Source organism: Micromys minutus (assembly GCF_963924665.1).
Source record: "Micromys minutus genome assembly, chromosome: 2".
NCBI classification, from domain to species: domain Eukaryota; kingdom Metazoa; phylum Chordata; class Mammalia; order Rodentia; family Muridae; genus Micromys; species Micromys minutus.
The window spans coordinates 28,210,825-28,236,208 of record NC_137971.1 but is presented as its reverse complement, the minus strand read 5'-3'; the positions used below and the strand labels follow the sequence as shown (position 1 = coordinate 28,236,208).

Sequence of the window (25,384 nt, the reverse complement as noted above, 5' to 3'; positions counted from 1 at the left end):
ATGTATGTATGTATGTATGTATGTATGTATGTATGTATGTATGTATGTGTATACACACACACACACACACAAACACACACACACACACACACACACACACATATACCTTTTTCTATTTCTCTATATAACCCTTACACACCCCGATAATTAAGACCTTAAGCTATGAGTCAAGATTTCCTGAGGATAAATTTTAACTACCATGATTGACTTGGAAAATAGCACATCCTTATTGATTCTCAGTCTCCCCTCTACAAAACATAGTAACACATTTAGCCTTTATGTATGACTGTTTTGAAAATTAGAAAAAGTCTATGTATGTGAAATGTTTAAAAACCATGGTCACTATAGTGGATTTCTAGACATTCAATTAGTCATATAGCTAAAAGTAAACAATTCTTTCACTTTGAAAGGTAGGTAATGACAAATGTAGATTTTATAGGTTTTATGTTAATTTATTTTTTAATAAATATTCAAGATAGAGAAAAACTCAAGACATGAGTTTTACATATTGATTGCTGTAGTAGAAAACCAGTGGTTACAATTTGAAGACAACCAAACCAAAAGTTCATCCTGTTTTATAAAATAGCTGTGTTCTAAATAGTTACCCTACTAGTACAATATCTGAAAAATCAAATTATGTGATATCACTGACATATATAATGTCATGCCTCTTTTTTATGATTCCTAGGCGAACGCCTCTAGTTTCATAGTCTATTCTTGTCTGCTATTTATGTCTTTCGATTTCCCTACCTTGCCTGTTCACACTGTTTCACAGCATGCCTACCCCATGAATTTATTCCTACCCTTATAATTCTCTTTAAGGTGCATAATATTTATATTTGTACCTACTATGTTTTGGTTTTATCAGAAGAAATCTTAGCTTATCTTAGAAGATGCTTAGGATGTGGAAGCAAAATATGAAAATATTGAAGGAAAAGCCAAAAGACATTACAATGTAAAACCTTAGTATTCCAGAGGACTACAAAGAAAAAATTAAATGCAAGTCACAAATACACACAAAATTTTAATTATATTTTCAAACACTTAACAGAAATAAATAAAACGTTATGATTTTATAGGTGTTATTCTTTGCATCAAATATTCAGAATAATCAGAGGTTCTCAGCCTTCCTAATGCTGCGGTCTTTCAATACAGTTCCTCGTGTTGTGGTGACCCCCAAACCGTACAATTATTTTCATTATTACTTTGTAACTGTCATTTTGCTATCATTATTAATTGTAAAATATGTGCTATTTTCAATGGTTGTAGGTGACTCCTGTGAAAGGGTCATTCATCTCACAAATGGGTTGTGACCTACCAGTTGGTAACCACCAACATAAATTATCTTATTTAACCTCCTAATAATCCCATAAAAAGACAAAAACAAAATGGACACTATCAATATTGGTAATAATGATACCTCAGACCACAAAGTCTGCTTTAGCTATTTTCTTGATGAAAAACATTCTTAACCTTTACCCACTAGAAGCCTTCTCAACCTTTTGCAATTATGCAACCAATCATATATTCCGATGCTATCATGTGGATCTCCCATTTTATAAACTGGGTTGTTGAAACCCAGAGAAAGTAGGAATTGTCCCAGCATACCCTTTCTCTTTGTGATCCTTAAGCTTGAAGGAAATTATGGAAGTCATAAATAACTCAACATGGATGCTCTGGAGTGGACACTGGTCATGCCTAATGAACTCAACAGCTTATAGCACATGCATTGCTGGACTTGCTTTCTTCTCTGCTAGTCCACAAATCATCTCAGGTTTGTTCTTCAAAGGTAAAAAACAGTTTTAAAACTTGCAAGTTAGAAACAATCAATATTAAAATCTACCCAGGCATAAACCATATTTGCATAGAAAATGGTTAAATTTTAAATCAAAACATTTTTATATCAGTTTCCGAAGGGTTTTGTGAAACACACAATTGTGGGCCTTCTGGCCCAAAGTCTCACACACATAATCCCTCTTATTAATTAGCAGCTAACATGCCATGAGTTTTTTAATGACTCTGTGATACATATGAAAGTGACCGAAAACACCATCCTTATCTGGGAGAATCACAACAGGAAACCTGGTGTTGTACTAAATGTTAAGTGTAGAGTTGAATGTGCTAATTGATGTAAAAGACTTGAATTACCATTGAAGCACCTTCAGCATGCTTGGCAGCATAACTGTGTCCAGTCTCATGCAGTTAGCAAAACAGTATTCTTTTCACACCATTGTTGTCCTCCAGGTGTGAAAACATATGAAGTCGTCATATTAATATTCTAAACACCAAAACTTCATAAATTACACAAGCATGGTACCTAGTAGCATTTTAGCTCTTTGTCAAAATGTTTCCCAATAAAAGGGAGACAGGAATTGTCCCACAGAGTACGTTGCAATCCTTGGGCAGCTCGGAAGATGGGAAAGGAATAAGTGGCGGGGGAACAAGTTACTAACCGTACCTTCCATGACATACACCAGCGAACCCACATCGCCTTCCTTGATGATGCAGCTGTCCTTGCCATATTCCACGGGGTACATACAGTCCACAATCTCCTGGATCTGTGACAGCTCCAAGTTCTTCATGAAGTCATTGTCGAGAATGGCCTCTTTTATGAGATCCTTCGACCTAGAGCAGGAGAGGAAGGAATTACTGACACATGTGACCAGCTTTCACAGTTCTCGGGGCTCACTGGAGCCATGCCGTATGCTGCAGAACAGAGGCACACAACAAATGAGTCTTCTTCAAAGACCTGACAACAAAGTACGGTGACAGCAGAAAGAGAACAGCGAATTTTTCCATTCAGTAAACTATCATTTGGTAAGTTGCCAACGCACCCAAAGCAGGCATATAGTTTCAATTTGTTTTACAACACTTTAATCCACAAAGGTTGCAAAAAAAAAAAAAAAAAAACTCAATGGATTTATATTAAATTAAAACTTATAATTTGGCCTAAGAATAAATATCATTAAACTTACAAAATCATAAAAGAAATCAATTTACTCTAAATATTATAAGAGAGAAATCACAAGTTTTGTATGCATCATTTACTAGAATTTATGTTTTAATTTGCTCTCTTCTGTACATTTCTAGTATTAATGTCAGTTGTGATATGAGTTCCTGTGAGATACTCTGGCTAGAGATTTTTTTTGGAGTGGATTCCTAATTAGCTGATTGAAACAACTAGCAGAAAGGTGACAAACTTTAATCTAAGTGTCTCGCTTCTGTCTAAAATATTTCTTTGAGCATCTTCATTTAGGGTGACAAGACAGAACTACATGGAAGAAGATATTCCAAAACCTGCAGGAGCCAGAACTGGAATTAAATACAGTCAGTAGGAAAAGAAAAACAAATTCTGCAATAGGGATTCTATGGGTAGCAGGAAAGTTCTTCAGAACTTCAAAAATGTGATCATTTTATTCCCTGAAGATTAATAAGCTCCACGGCACACACTATGAGTATTAAAAAAGAAAACCCAAGAGGAATCAATGTGAAGAAATATGTTGTCAAGAAGGAAACAGTCAGTACATGGTGGAAACTGAGTTTAAAGGAAGCAGAGACGTTAGTAATACAGATAACGCAGCACATGTGAAATTTTATATTAAAAGATGAATTTGTTTTAAATAGAAACACAAGCTGGCCTTTGTTTGCACTCCCCTGAAGGGGTAATCAGAGAAACAAGCTGGGGTAGGGATGGCTGACTGCAACACCCTTCCTCACCCCTTCCCCACTTCTCATCTAGGCTAATCCCAACTGACCTGATCTTCACACACTAATTCACAACAATTTTGGTTTACATTAGAAAAAGACATACAGAAAACCGAAAGTATTTACAACTCTATTTATACAACAATCTCTGAAAACAGATGACTGTGCTGCAATTAAACATGGATTTGGAGGAGAGCAGAGGGGAGGTATATTGGAAAGTTAGGGGAAGAGCAAGGAAAGATATTGCAACTCGATTACAGTCTCCAGTATGCATAAAATATCCACTTATGCATAGCATTAGAAGCACAAGGAAAGCCGTAATATTTTAAGTGAAAAGGTACTAGAGAATTGTTTTAGGGTATATATGTGTGTAATGAAATTTCTTAAAAATAATAATAAGCTTTAAAGTAACACATATCCAGGCCCCGAGCTATCCTTGCTTGCTCCAAAACTGTACTCGCTTTTTCTAGATTTTCATTATATCAAGATGACTTTAAAAAAAAAAAAAAAAAAACAAAAGCAAACCAATATATATTAGGTCTCTATGTGAAGCCTCGTGACAACACAAAATTACTTTCAGTAACAAGTGAGGGATAAATTTGGTATTGGCATTTACTGCAGAAGCAGCAATATGAGGACTGTCCCATCATACCTAATCCAGAATTGAAACAAGATCAAGAAGAAACAAAGGAAAATTTGACTTCATGATCTTTGTGACAGAATTATATTTTTCTATTTTTCTACATTTACAAAGTTTTCCTGTTTCTGAAGTTTAGAATGGACATGCATTTTTATGTATAAATGTCAAAAGTACATCATGAATAGTAAACTACTTTGAGAAAAATAAAACTAATCTATTTCCTATTTAATTGCTGATCATCAGCCGTGATTGGCAACTGGGAAATGGCTCTTCAGGAGGTGGCTTTTATAGGATTGAAACCCTCAGAGCACTAATGGCCAAAGATTTCACTTCAGGAAGCAATGGTGATAGTTCGAACATTATTAAGAGTCTCAGGATGTCTTTATTCTTAAAGTCTTTTTTCTGAGGGCAGAGTGTTCTGTGGCTGCATGATTTCTGGTGTTATGACTTAGTTTTAAATTCTCATGTATGGAAAAACTTTTCTTTCAGGCCAAAAGTTGCATTATTTCTTTTCAGAGCTTCAAACAAGATGCAAAAGTTGTCCTCATGTAGTTTGCACACCTGTCTTCCTCACCCTGACCACAACGAAGGCTAGAGGCACCTTTGTGTTCACTTCCATGTGTTTTAATTTATAAGTATTTTCCCAAATACCAGAGTTTTGCCTCAAAGAAATTCATTTTTATCAAATACTATCATATTTTTATTTCCTACGGTTTTTTTTCATATTTTATTTGGGCCAAGAAACAAGGCTGTCCAGTGGGTTCATAGTTCCTAATGTAAGAGAAACTAGATTTATCTACCCAAAATCCTTTTTTTTTTTTTTTGGATGGGATCCTATCCTTCAGAAAATACTAATAGAATTTCATAAAGATCTAAGTTTTAACTGCATAGAAAGATTAGAAGTAAAACCCTCTTCAGAGAAAATAATTCACTCTACTTAAAGGCGATGTGAGAAAGTCATTTGCTCAAAAGGAGTGCTACTGACCTGTATTATGAATACAGAAATGGTAAAGCAAACGCTAAGACCCTTCCAAGCAGTCATCCAAATTCCCCCAAGCATTTACTGCATTGTATCAGTGCATCTCAGGGGCACACACTTATCAAGTTTCATTTTTGATGGAGATCACTTAATCTCATGTCTATGCAGCAAAGAACCCTAGGCTTCATATGTATACACCACCAGCATGAGCGCCAAGCAAATTTAGTAAGCTTCATATGAATTCTGAAGCTAGAGTGATAGTATTCATGAAACCTTGGTTTCATTCTCCAGTGCAACAGAAATACTTTCATACACTAAGTAAAATGCTGATCAATGGACGACCTATGATCTATCATTTATCCCTCCACACAGATTTGGTCAAGTGACACGCTTTGTCAATGAGATATCACAAATAATGTATCTCTGACATCACACCAAGATTGAAAGTTTAGGCCTCTGTGTGATATAGTTTGTTCTGGTTAGTTTTATGTTAACTTGACACAAGCTAGAGTCACTGTAAAAAAAAAAAAAAGCCTCAATTGAGAAAAATGCCTCCATATAATCTGTTTAGTGGAAAGTCGTATGGCATTTTCTTGGTTATTGGTTTGAGAAGGTCTGTCCCATTCTGGTGGTCCTGGGTTCCATAAGAAAGCAGGCTGAGCAAGCCATGGGGAGCAAGCAGCTAAGCAACTTTTCCATGGCCTCTGCATCAGCTTCTGCATCCAGATTCCTGCCCTGCTTGACTGTCTTGCCACTCCTTGGTGATGAACTGTGATATGGAAGTGTAAGCCGAATAAACCAATTCTTCCCCAAGTTGCTGGGGCCATGGTGTTTCTTGGCAGTAATACCAACCCTAACTAAGACGGAATTCAAAGTTGGTCTTCTCAGGAAGTAACACACAAAGCCCAATTTCTCTTTTTAACTGTCATTTCAGACCTTTCCCACAGGAATGAGGACCATCAAGTCCATCCCCAGTACCCTTTCTCAACACTGAAGGTTGATGAGTCAGGACCTGCCACTAATGCTTCTTGGACTGTTCCTGCTCCTCTGAAGACACTATCACTAATACAGAAGTTGCACAAGAAATCAACTGAGCTGATAACACAGCCAGAGGTCTGGAGGGAAGTGACATTAGAACTGCTAGATATTAGCTAGTTGTCTCTCCTAACCCAGAGTGCATGTGCTAACCTTCTTCATGAATTCAGTGGCATGACCAAGCCTGTCAAACAGAAGCATGCACAAAGATCTCCACTTTCTCATTCTTCCTATCTGTCATATATATATATATATATATATAACTTTTCCTCTTCCATATTCCAAATTTGTAACTTTAATCCAAACTGCAAAACATTAACTAGCTTCCTTTGGACCAATGTCTAAAGTTCTTTATAATCATCCAACCATCAGCCTCTGAAATATTAGCAATGCAGAACAGAGTAGAGCATCCTGAATCACTTTGGGTGTGGAGTGTTTAGCAGTGTTGATATTAATGGTTTAAATATTCATATTATAGGCAACTTCGAGTTAAGAGAAAAACAACCTGCTTTTGAAGTAAACGGAAACCTAACAAATAGATTTTTATATGAGTTGTAAGTTATTCCCAGATATCCTAAGAATTAAATGGGGTTTATGTATAGTTCAACCTAAAGAGATAAGCTTGTCTTTAAAATTCTCATCAGATGTCACAATATCCTTGAATAAGTGTATGTTAGAATGAGCAAATTTTTTAAACTAAATTTTAGATAAGTGAATCAAAATGTCAATTTTCCTATTTCTTCAATAAAAAAAGCTTCTGCAAAGCAGGCAAAATTAGACAATTCTAGAACGAGTGTAAGAGAATATACAACAATTTTCTCAAACAAGGGATCCAACATTATCTACTGGTAAACACAACCTACTTAATTTGCTTGACCTAATAAGAGGATTTTTATATTTTGGATACTATATAGCCAATCAGGAAAACCTAAGAGTTGTCTATTGAGTTGTTTCAAGAATGAGGAATGACAGACTCTGTGGGAGGTCCCAAAGGCCTTCAGTGGCCAAGGAATGCCTGTAATGAGGGGTAAGCACTGTCTTTTTCCATTTCAGAAACTTCAGAGAACAACAATCTAATCAGTTTGGGGAGGAAAACTAGGTAGAAGCTACATAGTTTGGGATGAGTGTAATTTGTCAAACCAGAGACTCACTTGACTGAAGCTCTAAGTGGTCAAGAGAAAAGAATGAGAGCATGAATCCTTGAGGAGGGTAGAGGCCAGACCTTAGAGCAATGGGTTCTCAACCTTCCTGATGCTGTGGCCCTTTAGTACAGTTCCTTATGTTGTAGTGACCCCTGACCAGAAATTTATTTTGTTATTACTTCATAACTTTAATTTTGTTACTCTTATGAATTGTAATATAAGCATCTGATATTTCCAGTGGTCTTACCTGACTTTTGTGAAAGGGTTATTTTAAGACCCTCCCAAGAATGGAACTGCTACCTTAGGGAAATGCGGAGGCCATTAAAAAGTTTAACTTTATCCCCCAAATCATAGACATCCAGTGAAGAATTACAATAGAGGTAGTATTTCATAATAATATATTAGGCACAAAGAATAAGTATTTATGTCAGAGGATAACTGAGTTCTTGGGGGAGGGCATTTCATCACGTATTTTGTCAATCAATGGATACTAATACCAAAACATTTTATTGGACTTTCAAGGAGAGTATCTAATTGATTCACTAGAGAATGACTGTCTAGAAAAGCTGCATTTATTTCTATCTTGAATCAAGCACTCTCAGACAATTCCCACATGCCAAGAACAAAATAAAGTGTTCTCTATGGTTTTAAAAATTATCTCCAGAGGCCTGAAATCTTCACAATTGTCTTTAGGACACAGTCCCTCAATTAGATCCAAGGCAATGATAATGATGCTACATGTAGCCTTCTCTAGCACAGTGGGAATTACTTCTAATTCTTCAGTGCAGAATGAACTTCCGGGCATTGAAACTGTCACAGCTATTAAGTTCTCTCGAAACATGGGAACCAGCCAAAACAATCTAATAACCGAACACAAAACTTCTATAATCAACCATTTAAATAAAATAATAAATCAATCCCTTTAATTCTCAATGGTCAGCTTTGGGCTCAGATCTTAGGAGACACAATTGATACAAATTAAGCTCACCATAGCCTAGAGTCTGCAAATTTTATCCCACTTGGTAATCAGCAGCCCTTTCACCAAGATGTAGTCCTTAGAAGTCTTCCTGACAGTCCTAATTCTGGGAGTCACTTCAGAAAGATAACTTGACCTGCCCGCTAAGAAATATTTAATCAATCACCTATCAGAGAATAAATAAATAAGATCTCTTGAAACAGTTATCTGGCTGCCACTCAGATAAGAACTTGCTTAGAACGTATCTTCCCCCTGACAGCATTCTTCCTGAGTCAACTCAACAGGTTAAATGTGGCTAAGAACTAATAAGAGCAGCTGACTGCTTTTAAAGGTGACTCTAATTGGCTAATGATATTGACCAATTTTGATCTTTCTTCAAAATTAAAAACCTGTCTATACTGAATTTAAGTCTGGATGTTCACATGTACCAAATTGGTTAGTACTTTTCCAAATTTACAACAAGAATGTGCATGAGGAATTAAAAAGTACACAAAAATGTATTCGTATAATTTTGTGCAAAAATGCTTAAAATCTGTACATTGATCTTTCCTTTTTAAAATAAAGTTGTTCAATTAAAAAAAAAGTGCACCGGGCCTTTACAGACATAATAAGTGTTTAATACAAAACATTGGTCTCACCAGGCTGAAATTTATGACATCCATCATCTTCATAAGTAACTAATAACATTAATCATTTTGGTATGTATTTGGTATGTTGTAATTTTGTCTAATATTTTTCAAGCTCTAAAACAGAAATTTTGGTTCCAGTGCCATAAATTATGAAATCACATTAAAGTGATTCTAGAACTCATTACTGATAATAGTGAAAGCTGGTTAGCCAAAAGATGATTTTGTTACAATGTCATTTAAAACAACAAAAAGCCCACATACATATAGAAGGCAAACAATGACAGATTGGTCAAGGAAGAAATAAAGAAATCGAGGGCACACTGCCTGCAGAGAACTAAGCGCCCAGGGAAGAAACAGGAACATTCTCCCCACTGAGCTAGCCCAGGCTCTCTTTCCACTGATCATTTGGGGACGACCTCCAGGAACTCTCGGGGCACAGGGATCGCAGTACGGTCTGGAATCAGACTGGTCCGGCCTCCATCTCAGCCCGGAGCCACAGGCAGATCAAGCACACTGCCATCAGCACTGTTGGCCTGCCCACAGAGAACTTAGCACCCAGGGAAGACACAGGAGCGCTCTCCCTACAGAACCCATGGGCCTCTATGTGTACCCAGAGCTAGAGCCAACCCATCGCCATCAGAACTCACACTGGCCCATGGAAAGTCTGCAGGTTGCTGGGCACTCTGAAGAGCCCTAGGACAGTTCTCACCCATGAGCCCAGAGGTAAGTCCATATTCCCTTCCCACTGTCTATCCAGGGAAAGGTCACCCGGAACTCTCAGGGCACAGGTGGAAGTGCTGCCTGGAAACAGACACTTCCACCTCAAGGTCAGAGCCAAACCAATTACAACAGGCCTGGGCACTGCTATCAGAACTCACAGTCTACTGGAGCCCACGAGCCCACAGACCCACAGGAGAGACCAGCTCCAGTAAGAGATAACAAGATCACCCAGCATCACCAATTACAAGATGGCAAGCGGCAAGCACAAAGATCTAAGAAACAGAAATCAAGACAACCTGGCAACACTAAAAGCCAGTTCTCCCAAATGGCAAATAGTGGCTATACCAACTCACCACCCCCCCCCCAAAAAAAACCCCCAAGATTTATGATGATTCATATCCTCGAGAAGCACATAAATAACACACTTAAAGAAGTACAAGAAAGCCAGGAGAACACACAGAAACAATCTGAAGCCCTGAAAGAGGAAACACAAAAATCACTTAAAGAGCTAAAGGAAAGCACAAACAGGTGAGGGAACTGAAAACAGAAATAGAAACAATGAAGAAATCACAAAAGAAAACAATTAAAGTTGGAAAACCAAGGAAAGACATCAGGAGTCATAGATCACCAACAGAATACAAGAGATGGAGGAGAGAATCTCAGGAGCAGAAAACACCAGAGAAGTTATTGACACAACAGTCAGAGAAAATACAAAAATCAAAAAGATTCTAACCCAAAACATCCAGAGACAGGCAGGTAGATCAATGGAATAGAATCAAAGACCCAGAAATGAACCCACACACCTATGGTCATTTGATCTTTGACAAAGGAGCTAAAAACATTCAATGGAAAAAGGACAGCCTCTTCAACAAATGGTGCTGGTTCAACTTGCAGTCAGCATGCAGAACAATGCAAATTGATCCTTTCTTAGCTCAAGTCCAAGTGGATTAAAGATCTCCACATAAAACCTGGTGCACGGAAACTAATAGAACAGAAAGTGGGGAAGATCTTAGAACACATAACAGAACACCAATGGCTTATGCTCTAAAATCAAGAATCGACAAGTGGGAGCTCATGAAATTGAAAATCTTCTGTAAGGCTAAGGACACTGTTGAAAGAACAAAATGGCAACCAACAGACTGGAAAAAGATCTTTACCAATCGTGTATCTGATAGAGGGCTAGTATCCAATATATACAGAGAACTTAAGACGTTAGACTCTAGATGGAAAGCCAACACCATGGAGACTGTAACTGGGCAGTGAATTACTATTTTCCTTCCATTCCTGTTGTTTTCCTCATTATTTCAAGAGTACTATCCAGCTTAGGAAGCAACATGATGCTTAAAACCATGCTACTCAGAGATGTCCTGCTTATGTTTAATTGCTAGCTTTTCTGCTTTCTGCAACATCCACAGAAGTTTCTTAACTGTTTTGAGTGTCAGTTTTCTCATCTGTAAAGTGCAAATTGTAACACTAGTATAATATCAAAGATGTATATTTGTTGATTTTTCATATTCTATTATATATATAATACTTAGACTAGGTCTGACACTTGGAAATCACGAAAAGTCTGTCATCACTTCTTCCCTGAGCAGTGCATGTAATATGGTCCCATATTATGATCCCATCCATCTAGGATGAAGAATGCATCCTTTATCATGTACAGGAAGAGGCTGGAACCACACTTAGGTCAAGGATTCAAAAGTTGCAGAAAGTTGATGGAGCTGCTTAGAGATCCAAACAAACTGTTTTCTGAATGTGCAACTTGGTGTGTAAATACATGATCCCTATACTGATCATTTCTTGACAGGTTCTCAGTGATTCTGATAATTGGATAAAGTCACTTATAAAATTTGGGTGAAAGAAAAAGTTAGACTCTAGACAATCAAATAATCCTATTAAAATGGGGCACAGAGCTAAACAAAGACTTCTGAACTGAGGAATACTGAATGGCTGAGAAACACCTAAAGAAATGCTCAATATCCCTAGTCATCAGGGAAATGAAAATCAAAACAACCCTAAGACTCCACCTCATACCAGTTAGAATGGCTAAGATCAAAATCTCAGGTGACAGCAGATGCTGGCTTGGATGTGGAAAAGGAATACTCCTCAACTCTTGCTGGGGTTGTAAACTGGTACAACCACTTAGGAAATCAGTATGGCAGTTCTTCAGAAAACTGGACATAGTACTACTACCTGAGGACCCAGCTATACCATTCCTGGGCATATACCCAAAAGAAGTCCCAACATCTAACAAGGACACATGCTCCACCATGTCCATAGCAGCATTATTTATAATAGCCAGAAGCTGGAAAAACCCAGATGTCCTACAACAGAGTAAAGGATACAGGAACTGTGGTACAGATACACAATGGAGTACTACTCAGCTATCAAAAACAGTGATATCATAAAATTCCTAGGCAAATGGATGGAACTTGAAGCTATTATGCTGAGTGAGGTAACCCAGTCACAAAAGAATACTCATAGTGTGTACTCACGTATAAGTGGATACTAGTCCACAAAGCTTGAAATACCCAAGAAACCATCCACAGAACTTATGAAGCTCAAAGAGAAGGAAAGTCAGAAAGTGGATGCCTCTGTCTTTATTAGAAGGAACAACAAATTGTTCATGGGAGAAAATAAAAAGACAAATAGAGGAGCAGGAGAAAAGATCATCCAGGGATGGCCTCACCTGTAAATACACTCCATATGTGCCCAATAAACCCAAGCAAAGTTGCTGATACCAAGTAGTGCTTACTAGCAAGAACCAGATATGGATGCCTCCTCAGAGGCTTTGCCAGAGCCATACTGATAGAGAGGAGGATAATTGCAGCTAACCATCAGACTGAACTCTAGGACCCTAATGAAGGAGCTAGAGAAAGGACTGAAGAAGCTGAAATAGTATGCAACCCCATGAGAAGAATAAAATTATCAATTAACGAAACCCACCACAGCTCTCAGAGACTAAAACACAAACCAATGAGTTCTCATGGAAAGACCCATGGCCTGAGGTACATATGCAGCAGAAGACAGCATTTTCTGACATCAGTGGGAGGAGAGGCCTTTGGTCCAGTGAAAGATCATTTTCCCAGTATAGGGGAATGCCTAGGTGCTGAGGTGAAAGAGGATGGTTGCCAGAGGGAGAACCTTCATGGAGGCAATAGGAGGGAAAGAGGGGATGGGATTGTAGGAAATGAATAACATCTGAAATGTAAATGCAGAGAATTTCCAATTAAAAAATGGGGAGGGAGTAAAAAATGTAAATACATTATTTGAGAAAGTAGTAATTAAAAAAAGAAAGAAATCAAAGACTTTTTAGGAATTAATGAAAACGAAGGCAGAACATACCCAAACTTATGGAATACAATGAAAGCAGTGCTAAGAGGAAAATTTATAACTACAATGTCACTTAGAGGGTAACATAGGCTCTTTTTCTCATTATTAGAGACTAAGAACAAGGTCAAACAGCTTTTGAAATCACAGGTTAGCTATTGACAGGCCAGAGAGAATTTTATTAATGAGAGATAAATTAGCATATTTATAGGTGTTCATTAATTTCTGAAAGAGTCAATATTAAAACTTTCCACCCAACTATTCACACCATCCATCTGTGCAGATATGAACACACATATCCAGTCATTTACAGAACTGACCGTAGTGTGAAACATATCAGTCTCCAAAAAAGTCCAGACCAGACACTTGCTCTCTAAGCACCCTCTTTGATATCAGAGAAGCACTACTGTTATGTTTCATAGTAGTGCTATAAAGTGCTTTGCTTGAGATCAAATAAGACAATACTCACTGCACTGCAGAGTATACTAACCATGTAGTTTCATCTAATAAGCCTAACCCTGTCACTGATGTCCAGATGCCCACAAAACAAAACTGGACAGCGATTGAAAAGAAAACATGACTAGTTGCAATACAACATCACACAGCATTTTTAAACCTTTCAATGAGCTGAATAACTGGCCTCTTAGAAACTGCTTGCTTCCAAAAAGGTCAACATAATTTATTAATCAACACTCATTAAGTTAGTTACCATCTTGAGCAACCCCAACTTCAGGACATAGTTGGATGCCATTATGTCCATCCCAAGAGCCCCATACCTCGTTTATGTTATACATGGTCATGTGGTTGTTACAAAACCTTGATTTTTATAATCAGCAAATAAATGAATCATTTTAAAGCAATTATAATGTTTCTTAAACGTAGTCTTTGGAATAATTATCATAACCTTTAAATAAACTTGCATTCAACAGCACAAAAATAATATGATCTTCTACTAGCCCCGATTGCCTGCCTCACACTCTAGTGTGTAGATGTTGCCTTGTTTGAAAATAATGATTTGGTTAATTCACCCAAGTCATCTAATTCCAGGACGCTGAAGCCAGATTGGCCTCTGTGATACACCCTCTGACATGTCTTGTGAAGCAAAAAACAAATCTTATAAATCTGGTTTTCTCTCCAAACACTATCTGAGATCAGGCTTTAACACAAGAGGGACTCTGAATCTTCCTGAAGAGAAATTGAAAACAGAAGTAAAAAGTTAATTCTGAGTCCGAGTTGTAAAAGCTCTGTGTGTTCTCAGCTTCTAAAAATAAGTGGGAAAACTTAGCCCCAAACTGACAGCCCGAATCATCATCACAGTGGCAGTAGCTGGACGACTATTGATATGAAATAAATAGTTGCTTTGTGTTCTGCAATATGCAAAACGCTTTGCCTCATTCAAGCCTCATTGTGATTCTCTGAGTTCATTATAGTGGAATTCAGAGCCGTTTTCAAAATGTTCAATGATGCTCACTTAGTAAGTGTTGGGCAGAGTCAGGATTTAAAGATCAGTCTGTTTGAGTTCTGAGACCACACTTTTCCTAAACGCTTCTACTTCTGATTCTGAAATTAAATTTTATTTTCCACTTTCAAATAATTATCCTAATTATAAAATCTGAAAGTAAATATTATGCGAAGGACAGTAAATGTAACAGTTGTGTTTAGGAAATATTTTCTTTCATCTGAAAAGACCATTTCATGCTTCCTAAACTGCCCGACATAGACACTTTCATTCTATACTATCCTAACCTGAGCAAGAGGTTGAGTAGATATGTCTACTATGCTTGTTTGGTGTGTAAGAAATACAGGCATCAAGAGGTGTGAAAGCTCATTGTATAGATCACACTGACTACCAACCTGAAATACAAACCTTTGTGTTTTCATGTGCATTTTCGTGTGAAGGTTTATTGATAATCCTTCATTCCTATTCTCTGTCATTCTGTTCTTTTTTCCTCTGTGTCTCTCTGCCTAGGTCTCTCTCACAAGCTTCTACCTTTATAATGTTCAGGCTCACATGAAAAAGGATAGTAAGTTCACTACAGCAGTAGGACCTGGAAAATAGTCCTACTTGTTGATGATTCTGTGGTTTACAAAGTTTTATGTGACTATTTCCTCCCAGAGAAAATGCCTCCATCTAGGAGGGAAGCTCTTTAAGACAAGGGAATCTTACAAGTCAGGGAGAGGATGGTTATATATTGCATCCTTCAGAGAAATTTTTTAAGCACAGGAAGTTAACACATCAGGAAGTTTCTAAAACTGACCAAATACTAGACCACCTGACACTGACTTTTGATCTGCACACGATACAGCACACACATGCATATTCATGTACATAAATAAAAATAATTTAAACAATCATTTTGGTCCATTCAGAGATGTCCACCTCTTCTATGGGCAGTGCCTCCTGAACTTAGCAATAGAGCTAACTCATTTTGATTCTAGCATGCTTACATTCCCTCTCTCGGCTTCTTTCTTCCCATCCTACACCGTCTCACCCAGATGGCCTCTGTGTACAGATATGGAAGAGTAATACATTCTATGGAAGTGTAACTATCAATTAAGATGGATGTTTGTCTTTAAATTCAACAGAAAATGCTCCTATGGAGCTCGAAAAACAGCTCAATGGTACAGCCCTTGCCCTCATACAGAAGCCTCTGGGTCCTCTCCACAAAAAATGCACCAAAGAAATAGAAGTTCCTGTTGTATCTATAAGATAAAAACCTTTAAAAAAACTCATCACTTTGACTTATTTGACTCACATGGTTTTATTTCAGGAGCATAGATATGATAATAAATATTAAATACCTTGCATATATATGTATTACTGTAGAACCTAATATGTTGATTTTATAATATTAGATAAATGTCTCAATGTAATGGTTTAGACACTCTAATCTGAATTAACTACCTTAAGCTTCCACTGAAGATGACAGAGAGGGTTAGGCAGGCAGAGAAATGGGAAGATAAATAAATGTGATTTCATATCTTTCATTCGCTACCTGTATATCATGTAGCATGCTGTCCTCTGAAGGTTTGTCCCTTTCAAGAGCAAATACTTAATATTTATAATCCTTTCAGTACTGCACTTCTGGCTTAAAAATCAGCCACTGTGGGTACCTGCAGGCAGAGTGATTGACGGGTTTAAAATACAACCACAATCTCCTGCAAAGTGATTTAAGGACTGAACTCAGGTTGCTACCAATAAAACTGCATTTTTTGACATAAGCTCTATTTATAATTCTGGAAGATTATTACACAGCGAGGTCAGTAGAGTATTTACTCCAAAACAGCTAAAGGGGTGTTTTGATGTCCTCACAGTGAAACATTGGTAACTATTTGAGGGATGTATATACTGATTGTTTTGATGTAACCACAGTTTCATAGTCTGTTCATGCATTGCAATGTCACCTTGTATACCACGCAATTAATATTTGTCAATTAAAAGAAAACGAAGATGCAGAAGTTGCTAGATGGTACTCTGTACAACTACTCTGCTGTCACCTTCTAGAATGGGTGACACTAGGAACAGTATGAAGAGATACGAATGGGGCAGGAGCTGCCAAAACCCCTGCACTTCCCTTGTGCAGATCCAGACCTAAACTGGATTAATGTGTAGGAGAAAGCATTTCGAACGCTTCTATAAATTTAACATTTTCATTTTGATGCTGATATTTTACCTACACCATCACCATTCCTCCTTCCCCAACAGAGTTCCTCTATGTCTCCTACTATTTTCTCTCCATGTTATGGCCTCCTCTTCTATAACTGTAATACTTACACACATATCCTGAGTGGACACTAAGTTCACTTTGTGTCACTCTGGGGTATATGTGTTCAGGGTTGATTTCTTGGAGTTAGATAAGCTTTCATGAGTTTTAGTACCTATGTGATTAACTTTATTCTTCCACCCGACCCCAGCTCCCTACACACAGAAGCTCTATGTAGAAACCAATCAGTCTTAGTAGTTAGAAAAAAATTCATATACAACCTCACATCTTCATACCAGAACTGCTTTTTATTAGGAAATGCCACCACAGTGATTAGTGAGTCATAGGAATGTGAATCTCTGAGAACAAAAGGCTGATAGTGATGTGCTGTCATTTACTGATCACTTAGGGATCTGCTCAGGCAGAACCTGCTCTTCACCCATCGTTCAATCAGGAAATCGCTCCTTGGAGCCTCATCTATGGCACAGTACTAGGCACCATATGCACAGGAGTAAGTGGAAGGAGACTGCATTCTTAGGGCCAAAATGACAGTAGGAAAGGAAGATAACGCAACATTAACAGCAAATATAGAGGCGAAAAAGATTTTAAAAAATCTAAAAGATAAAAGAGCATTGGGCAGAAGATTAGAAGGAGGTATGTTTCAGGTCTGAAATAAAGATGCAAAGGAAAATAAAACATTTAGGTGGATGGTTAAGGATAAGAAGAGTCACGTTGTAGAAGATCTAAAAGAAATTGTATACATGCCAATAGTGGTCATTATTTCTGGGGCAATATTAGGGTTTCATAAAAGGCCTTTATGTTTGAGGCAGAAACTTTTGGGCAAGACAACGACAATAGTTGTGAAAAAATCTGCTTGACACGGGAACCTGCAAGGTCTCTGGGAAGAACTAAACTCTTGCAAGAATGTGAATCTATGAGAATTAACAAAGATAGTAGGTGACATGCAGTGAATTATGTTTGTAAAACAGATCACTAGGAAATGCCCCTCCCTGCCACCAACCTGATGGGGGCAATTAATCAATTAATATTTCATCTTTTGTCTTCCCAGTTGATTCTGGTGTGTGCAAAGCTGTCATAATTTAACCAGCACAACATATACTACAAGCAAACACTAGTGTAACATCTTGTTGAAAAATGATAGCCAGAAAATACTAAAAAGCCTTGGTTTTCCATAATTTGATTATTGTGTTGCTATGAGCACAGAGAAACTCGTACACTAAGAAAATTCTACTATTCACACCTTATCTTTTCTCAAATGGAAGCTGGAACTTTTCCAGCAGCCTCTGTTGTATTTGCAGAGCACGAGGGGTTTTGCAGTGCAGAGTGTACATCTGTGTGCTCAGAACCAAGGCTGAGTGAAGCCAAGTGAAACAACAAGGCTGAGTGCTGCCAGAAACATCTCACTATCTTAAGCATGTGATTTTTGAATTAAATTTGACAATTATTCATTTATTGACAATGCTATTTTTTCTATTGTTTAATTTTTTTGTGTCCTTTAAATTCAGTTACATTACCCTATATAGGGATATGACCCACAGTTAAGCTGGTAGTCTATGTTAGATGGGTGGCAGGAGAGATATGAGCATCTTCAAACCCTCATTTTTAAAGCAAACACTAGTGGACTGACAGGATAGATGTGAGGATGACTGAAAGGGAAGTGCCCTAAATATTCAGTTGGAGTGAATACATGTGCATTGGTGCTGTTTCCCAAGATGGCTTAGGCTTGAAGAAATAGCAGGTTCCGTGGGATCAAAGTAACCCAGAAGTGGGGCCAAGAGAAAGAAGACAGATTTGTAGTTCACATAAGATTAGAATTAGCAAAAATATGGAAATGCCCTAGGGCAATACATATCACGAAAGACAGATTTCAAAGACATACAGTGTTAAACTTTTTTTCCCACCAGAGTCATATTTTAACTATTTCTTTTTAGTATTTTCAGTTATGTGTAGAGGGATACTATAAGAAAGAAATATCCTTCAAAGGCCAGAGGTATCAAATGTTCCTAGAGATGGAGTTACAGGTGGTTGTGAACCACCTGACATGGGTTATGATATTCTAGATCAGGTCCTTTGAAAGAACAGTACAGGCTTTTAACCAGTGACTCATCTCTCCAGCCCCTACATCCATAATTTGTAATATGAACAACTTTATATCATTGGCCTGGCCAGCTCTCACATTAATCATTCATTACAGATGAGCTCTGTCTTTTTAGTCTAGCAATAATTAACACTGCTTTCCCCAGGCTTATCCTTGTGGCTTTATTCCTTGGATTTTTGTAAGCATACAAGTTTCAGAGCAACTGAAATTTTATTGGAGACAGAATTACTCAAAATGAAAGACAGTAATACTTCCTGTCTCCCTCTTCCTGTCTACCTCATGTTTTATTCGTGCACACAGACAAATGCACATATGCGTAACTAAACAGATCTATAGGAAAAGCTCTAACATCTAGTGGGTAATGGTAGTGTCTAAATCGCCTGGATTCTTCCTCATTTATCAGAGTAAGATGGCAATCAACCAGAATTAAATCAAAATGAGACCTCCATCTTGGCAGTAAGAAGTCTCCTGTAATGTTGAGGAAATAGACTTGTTAACAGCCTGACAGAATAATCCATGCAAGAAACTGGCTTAGCAGATTTGGTTTTCATGCCAACTTATTGCAGATAAAGAAAAAAAAAAGCATCAGGCAGACAGGCAGGCAATAGAGAACATCAAAGTGACTCAATATTAATCATACTTTGACTCATTCAGCACTATATAAGCCTCATTACCCACCCCTCCATTTATTTCCTAAGCTGAGAATTGTGTTGTAAATGACACTATTCAGAGGAATGACTGTGACACGGGAATCATTAAGAGTTCTATGCCGAATATAGTATTTTAGAGTTCTAAATGTCAGTACCACAAAGCTTTGCACATGATCAAAATGAATTTCACCTCTCTATTTGGACTCTGGATTCCCCAAGTTCCCAACTAGCTTATCTATTCCTTACGCCCATGAGGACATCAGCCCTAAAAGTCAACTCTTTTGCTACTTCTTTTGAAAGCATGATGGGTAGAACATGTATAAGGGAAAGATGAATCATTTTTAATAATCCAGACCATAAAAGACAAATACTGGATGTTTTCTCTGGTAGGTGGTGTCAGCTCTGAAGCTTTTGATGTGTGGGTTTCGATCCGAATAAGCACAGAGGTTGGGTAGCTGGTAAGAAACTAGGGCAGGGGTTGGGGGAGAGGTACACCTTCCATGGAGGGAAAATAGAAAATAGTGTTGTGGAGAAACTGGAATAGAAGGATTAAATGAGGAGGTGGGAGAGTACAGAGGCTTCCTAAAACATGTACACACAGGCAACGAATTTAAACACAGTCACCATGTAATGGGAATTATAATGCCTCAAGTAGACATTTTACATTATTAATTAAAACCCCCGGTGTCAGGAATAGATTCTGTCTTGTTGTGTTATTGGCTAAAGTGGGTCTCAGGAACACCCCAACATCCCAAGCCATTGATAAACTGATTGGTAACCTTCCATGATCTAAATTGTATTTCTGAAGAAACTTTTTTACGTATGTCACCAAACATAAAGAACTAAGCTGGTGTTTTACCTCTACTAATATTCATGCTACTAGAAGGTACTCTAAAGCTGTGAAAGGAAAGAGGTAATCACTTTTCATTTCAATATTACTTCAGTATTACTCAGTTCAAATTCTGCAACTGCAATAGGGACCTACCTACAAGACAAACAGTGCAATAGTGGTTCAGATGTTCTTAGAGCAAGCAACCACTTTTTCACTGAATTTAAGACCAACTGCATGAGTAAAAACCCATGCTTGACACTGTTAAGGTGTTAAAGTAACCAATTACCTGAGAATAGCTAGTCACAGGCCTTAGGTGAAAACATGCTAATATTATTCTACTAAAAGAATATCACAATAAAACAACTCTTGATGACATATCATTATACCTGTAGATCAGTTCATTACTCAAAGATCATTATAGATGCTTCTTGCAATAGATGGGAATTAACAGAGATCCACAGCTTGAAAATATGCAGAGAGAATCTTTGAAGCACTCAGCCCTAAAAGTGATACTTTTATTAAACTCTTCAGGGATCTGCATGGAAGAGAAGGTGGAGGTGATAGATTACTTCAAGGAAAGAGTGTCTTTCATACACTACAGAGCTGATGTACAGAGGAACCCACAGAAACTGTCACAGCATACACAAGATCTGAATAAATTCAAACCAGACAAAATCCAGTCACAGAGAAGGGGAAGTAGATACAAGCTCCCACACCTAACCAGAAATCTAGTTGCAACTGATAAAAAGGAAGATCAGTTCTTACAAATGGAGCGTCACCGAAATATCAACCACAGTCTAGAACAGACACCATGCCCAGGGTTTATTGACCAACACAAAATGAACTTTGTGTGTGTGTGTGTGTGTCTGTGTGTGAGTGTGTGTGTGTGTGTCCTTTCAGACTGTTATATATATATATATATTTTTTTTTTTTACTGATTTTTGAGTGAGAAATGCAGGGGAAGAGAACATGAAGATTTTGGAGTAGAGATGGGAGGACGAAGAGGGAAAGGATTGTATATTTTTTTATTTAAAAAAATCATTATTTTGAAAAATATCTTCTTTTTTACTACTTGTTTCTTTATCCTCAGTTCAGGCTCCTTTGGAATTACGAGTTATTACTGTGGAGCTGCATACCCAATTTCTAGTTATACCAGATCCATCTTCCCCATTCAACCACCAGCTTCCTTGACAGACTGTAGGAACCACCAACATTGCTCCTCTTTCCCAACAAAAGTTCGCAAAGTGAGTTTTAACTCATGCTCATCTATGATCCAGATTTATTTCTTTTTCAAACCAATGCTTAGCCTTTTCTTGTATCATCTCTTAAGTTTACGGTATGCTCTCTAACACCTACACCGGACTGTCTTCTTGCCAGTGTTTTAGTATCTGTTGGTCTAATGGAGTCATTCAAATTTCTTAATCCACATTTGCCACACAGATCAACATAGCAAAAAGTAATATAAACCACAGTCCTGTTCCAGAAATCCAAACCTGCAGTCCCCTCAATGACTTCCCAATTTAGTGGATGCCTTTTCTCCCACAGCAGCCTGCATAGCATCTTCCAACATTTTGGTAGCTAGACAGGAAAAGGAAGTTTCCAGATCAGTTCCTGCTTGACTCTTCTGTATCATGCATCAAGTTGTATGTCAGTGTTTGGGTTTATCATCTACCTATAATGGGCAGTCAGTACGAACGCCAGGAACCTGTGCTGTCCAAAGGTCTCTGGAGCTTCCCTGGCCAGCAATTCAGTAGGGAAAAATGAAGCTTCCTCTTTTTTTTTTTTTTTTTAACCTTTTCCATCTTACATCTAGGAAAAATTATTTAGCATTCATTCCTATGTTAATACTTTAAAGGTTTTCAGTTGATAATAATTTTCTCTAAGACATTCTACAGAAAACTTTCATTGCTTCTAATATTAGGGTGTTTATATGTTGCAAATATTTTCCATACATACAATCATGAGGAAATTTCTGAAAATACGGATATTGAAAATACGGATAAAAATCCCAAGTATTTTTCTTGTGTATCATGAAATGTGGTCCATATATTGATATATGCACTATTATGTAGTTATGATATGAGAAATACCTCTTTGTTATAAGATCATGTGATTTTATTAAACTGTACATATACATATATATGTATATATGTATAGTTCATTACTTTTCTGTCTTGACACACACAGTGTTTTAAGTTCCTGATTACCTTCAAGAGAAAAATGGCAATAAAATATGGCATATTTTTCATAGTTTGCTTTCTGTTGACATGAAAAACCATGACCAAAAGCAACTGGAGGAGGAGAGGGCTTATTTGACTTATCACTGCATCCCACCGTGAAGAAAAGCAGAAAAGGAATTCACAGGAGACCTAGAGGCAGAAACTGATGCAGAGACCACGTGGAGAGGGTTGGAGGAACACTTGGAGGCAGATAAAGGTGAGACAGGGTTTTGGACACAGCTTCTTGTTTCCAGAAGACTTTTGGAGGAGAAACTGCAGGAAGGCATAGTGACTTATGGGTATAGACAGGATGATGGGGGAAAAGGGAAGAGCAGGAAGCCCTGTAAAAACCCTAGCCAACAACCATTTAACTGATTTCAAGCCTTAGATTTCTCACATTCTTTATGTATTTTTTTCTTCTCTTTTTTTCTTCTGGTTGTTCAGTTTATTTTGTTCATACCAGGAAGCAAACTCAGAAATCTGCTGGACAACTGTCATCAGCCTTGACACACATGGAGGATGGCTGCTTAAGCTTGCTCCTCAGATTGCTTCACTGAGATTGTTTTCTTACATAACCCAAGGCCACCTTTACAGAGAAGCACGGCCATAGTAGGCTGGAACCTTCCACATCAATCATCTATGAAGAAAATGTACCCACAGACTTGTCTACAGGCCAATCTGATGGAGGCAATTTCTCTGTTGAGTTTGCTCCTTCCCAGTTTTTTTTTTTTTTTTTTTTTTTTTTTTTTTTTTTTTTTTTTTTTTTTTTACCTTATGCTAACTTGAGAAAAAACTAGCCAGTACTATTTAAGTATTCCCAATGCAGAGTAACATTCTGGAGGGTGCAAAGCAATGTTATAGAAAAAAATCACACTTTATCATGAGTTCAGTTTGCACTAATATAAATGCTGAGCTTTAAAAACAAAAAGATAACAACAACAAAAAAAAACCGCACAGGAAACCTTCGAATCATATCTTTAAATGGAGTCACAGGAAAGAGACAAGAGTTAACCAGAATATTTATTCTCCCAAACACACTCTTCTTTCCTTTCTTACTTCATTCCTTCCTTCCTTCTTTCCTTATCTTCTCTTTCTTTGTTCTTTCTTCTTTCATTTTTAAGCTAATATACACATATTTGCTGTATTTCCATCTCTCTCCTATTTATCTCTTTATCTCTCTCCCTTTGCCACTCTGTTTCTCCCTCACCTCTGCTTCTCTCCGCCTCTCACCAGGCAGATTCTATCTCTGCTACTCCTCTGTGGCAAACTCTTCAACAGCTGAGCCATCATCTCAGCCCCTCTAGCTATCTCAGCAAGCAATCATTCATCTGGACTTTGCTCCTTAATCGCCAACTAATACTGAGAGTTTACACATCCAGCCGTGGCTCCAGTCCTTTCTATATATCGTTTTGAGCTTTTAAACTAAAATAAACTCTAAAGTTAAAATACATCTACATCTTAGCCAATGACACTCACCAACATAAAAGTATTGGTTTCAACACTACAATTGTGTAGGGTTCTCTCCATGGGAGAAACAGGGTGAGAACACATAATACCCTTTATACTCTCTTTGCAAGTTCTTATGAATCTTACTTGGTTTCAAAGTCAAACTTTACACCACCTTGATTACATTCCCTGCTTTCTTTCCCCACTCCACTTTAAACCCTTAAATAAAATCCCTGCATCCTTAAATAAGGCCACCCTCCCCAAAAGAGACTTTCCAGTCCATTCAAGGTCTAGTCTACAGCATGCTCCATTTTCTATTTCCCTTTTTGGAGTTGTATAACAACTGTACTAGTCTTCTTTTAGTATCTCCAAAAGGACTCTCTCATGCCTTAAGAACTTCAAATAAGCTATCCCATCTGCCTAAATCGGTTTCCTCAAATCTTCCATTGGCTTGTCGTCTGCCTATTTTTCAGATTTCTTCTAAATATCTCTACATGGTGGAAGTTTTGCCAACTCGACTCTAGTGATTCTTCTCCTCAGTCTAGATCAATTAGCTCCACCTGTAGCCACATCCATTACATCCTTTATCTCCCCTCATACATCCCTTGAATGGGCTGACAAGATGGCTAAGTGGGTAAAGGTGCTTGTGCCATGAGTCTGGAGACCTGAGTTCAATTCCCAGAATCCACATGAAAGGTGGAAGGGGAGGATTTACTCCACAATTCTCAGATATGTACATGTGCTCTGTGGCATGTGCACACTAAGCCCTCAACACACACACACACACACACACACACACACACAATTATATTCACAATAATAAATTTTTAAATAATGTAAAAAGTATCAGAACATGGTCAAAAGAATTACACAAACACACATATACAGAGTGAACAATGCCTTGGGGTTGGGGAAACCTGTGAGTGAAGAAAAGAGACAAGGGGTCTCTTACCTCAGGTGCACTCTGTTCCCTGGATTTCATGATTCCCATGACATGCACATTCAATTTATAAGACACGTTTGTTTCTGTTGGATTTCAGAACCTAGCTGTAGAAGCCAGTCTGGTAGGTGTGCCCTGAGTCTGGATATCACCTCATGCCTTGCTTTTGAGCTTTCCCAGATATAATCTATAGTGCTTGCCAAGTAATTGTGCTTAAATTGGTTTGTCCTGATAAAGTTCTGGGAAGTGGCTGCTCTGTTAAAATTTAGTATGCACTTCCTGGCATTTATTTACATGTTTTTCTGAACTCAGACA

At 37.7% G+C, this 25,384-nt stretch overlaps 1 protein-coding gene across 1 annotated transcript in view; it reads right to left on the bottom strand.

Moving 5' to 3' along the window:
- Window positions 1-25,384, bottom strand: part of PRKG1 (protein kinase cGMP-dependent 1) — a gene marked incomplete at its 5' end in the record, with an annotated part of 1,033,183 nt that overhangs the window by 952,477 nt on the left and 55,322 nt on the right. The window contains one exon of the mRNA XM_080912438.1: window positions 2,459-2,625. Within this exon, the coding sequence (XP_080768564.1) occupies window positions 2,459-2,625 (167 nt within the window). The remainder of the gene's footprint in view (window positions 1-2,458; window positions 2,626-25,384) is intronic.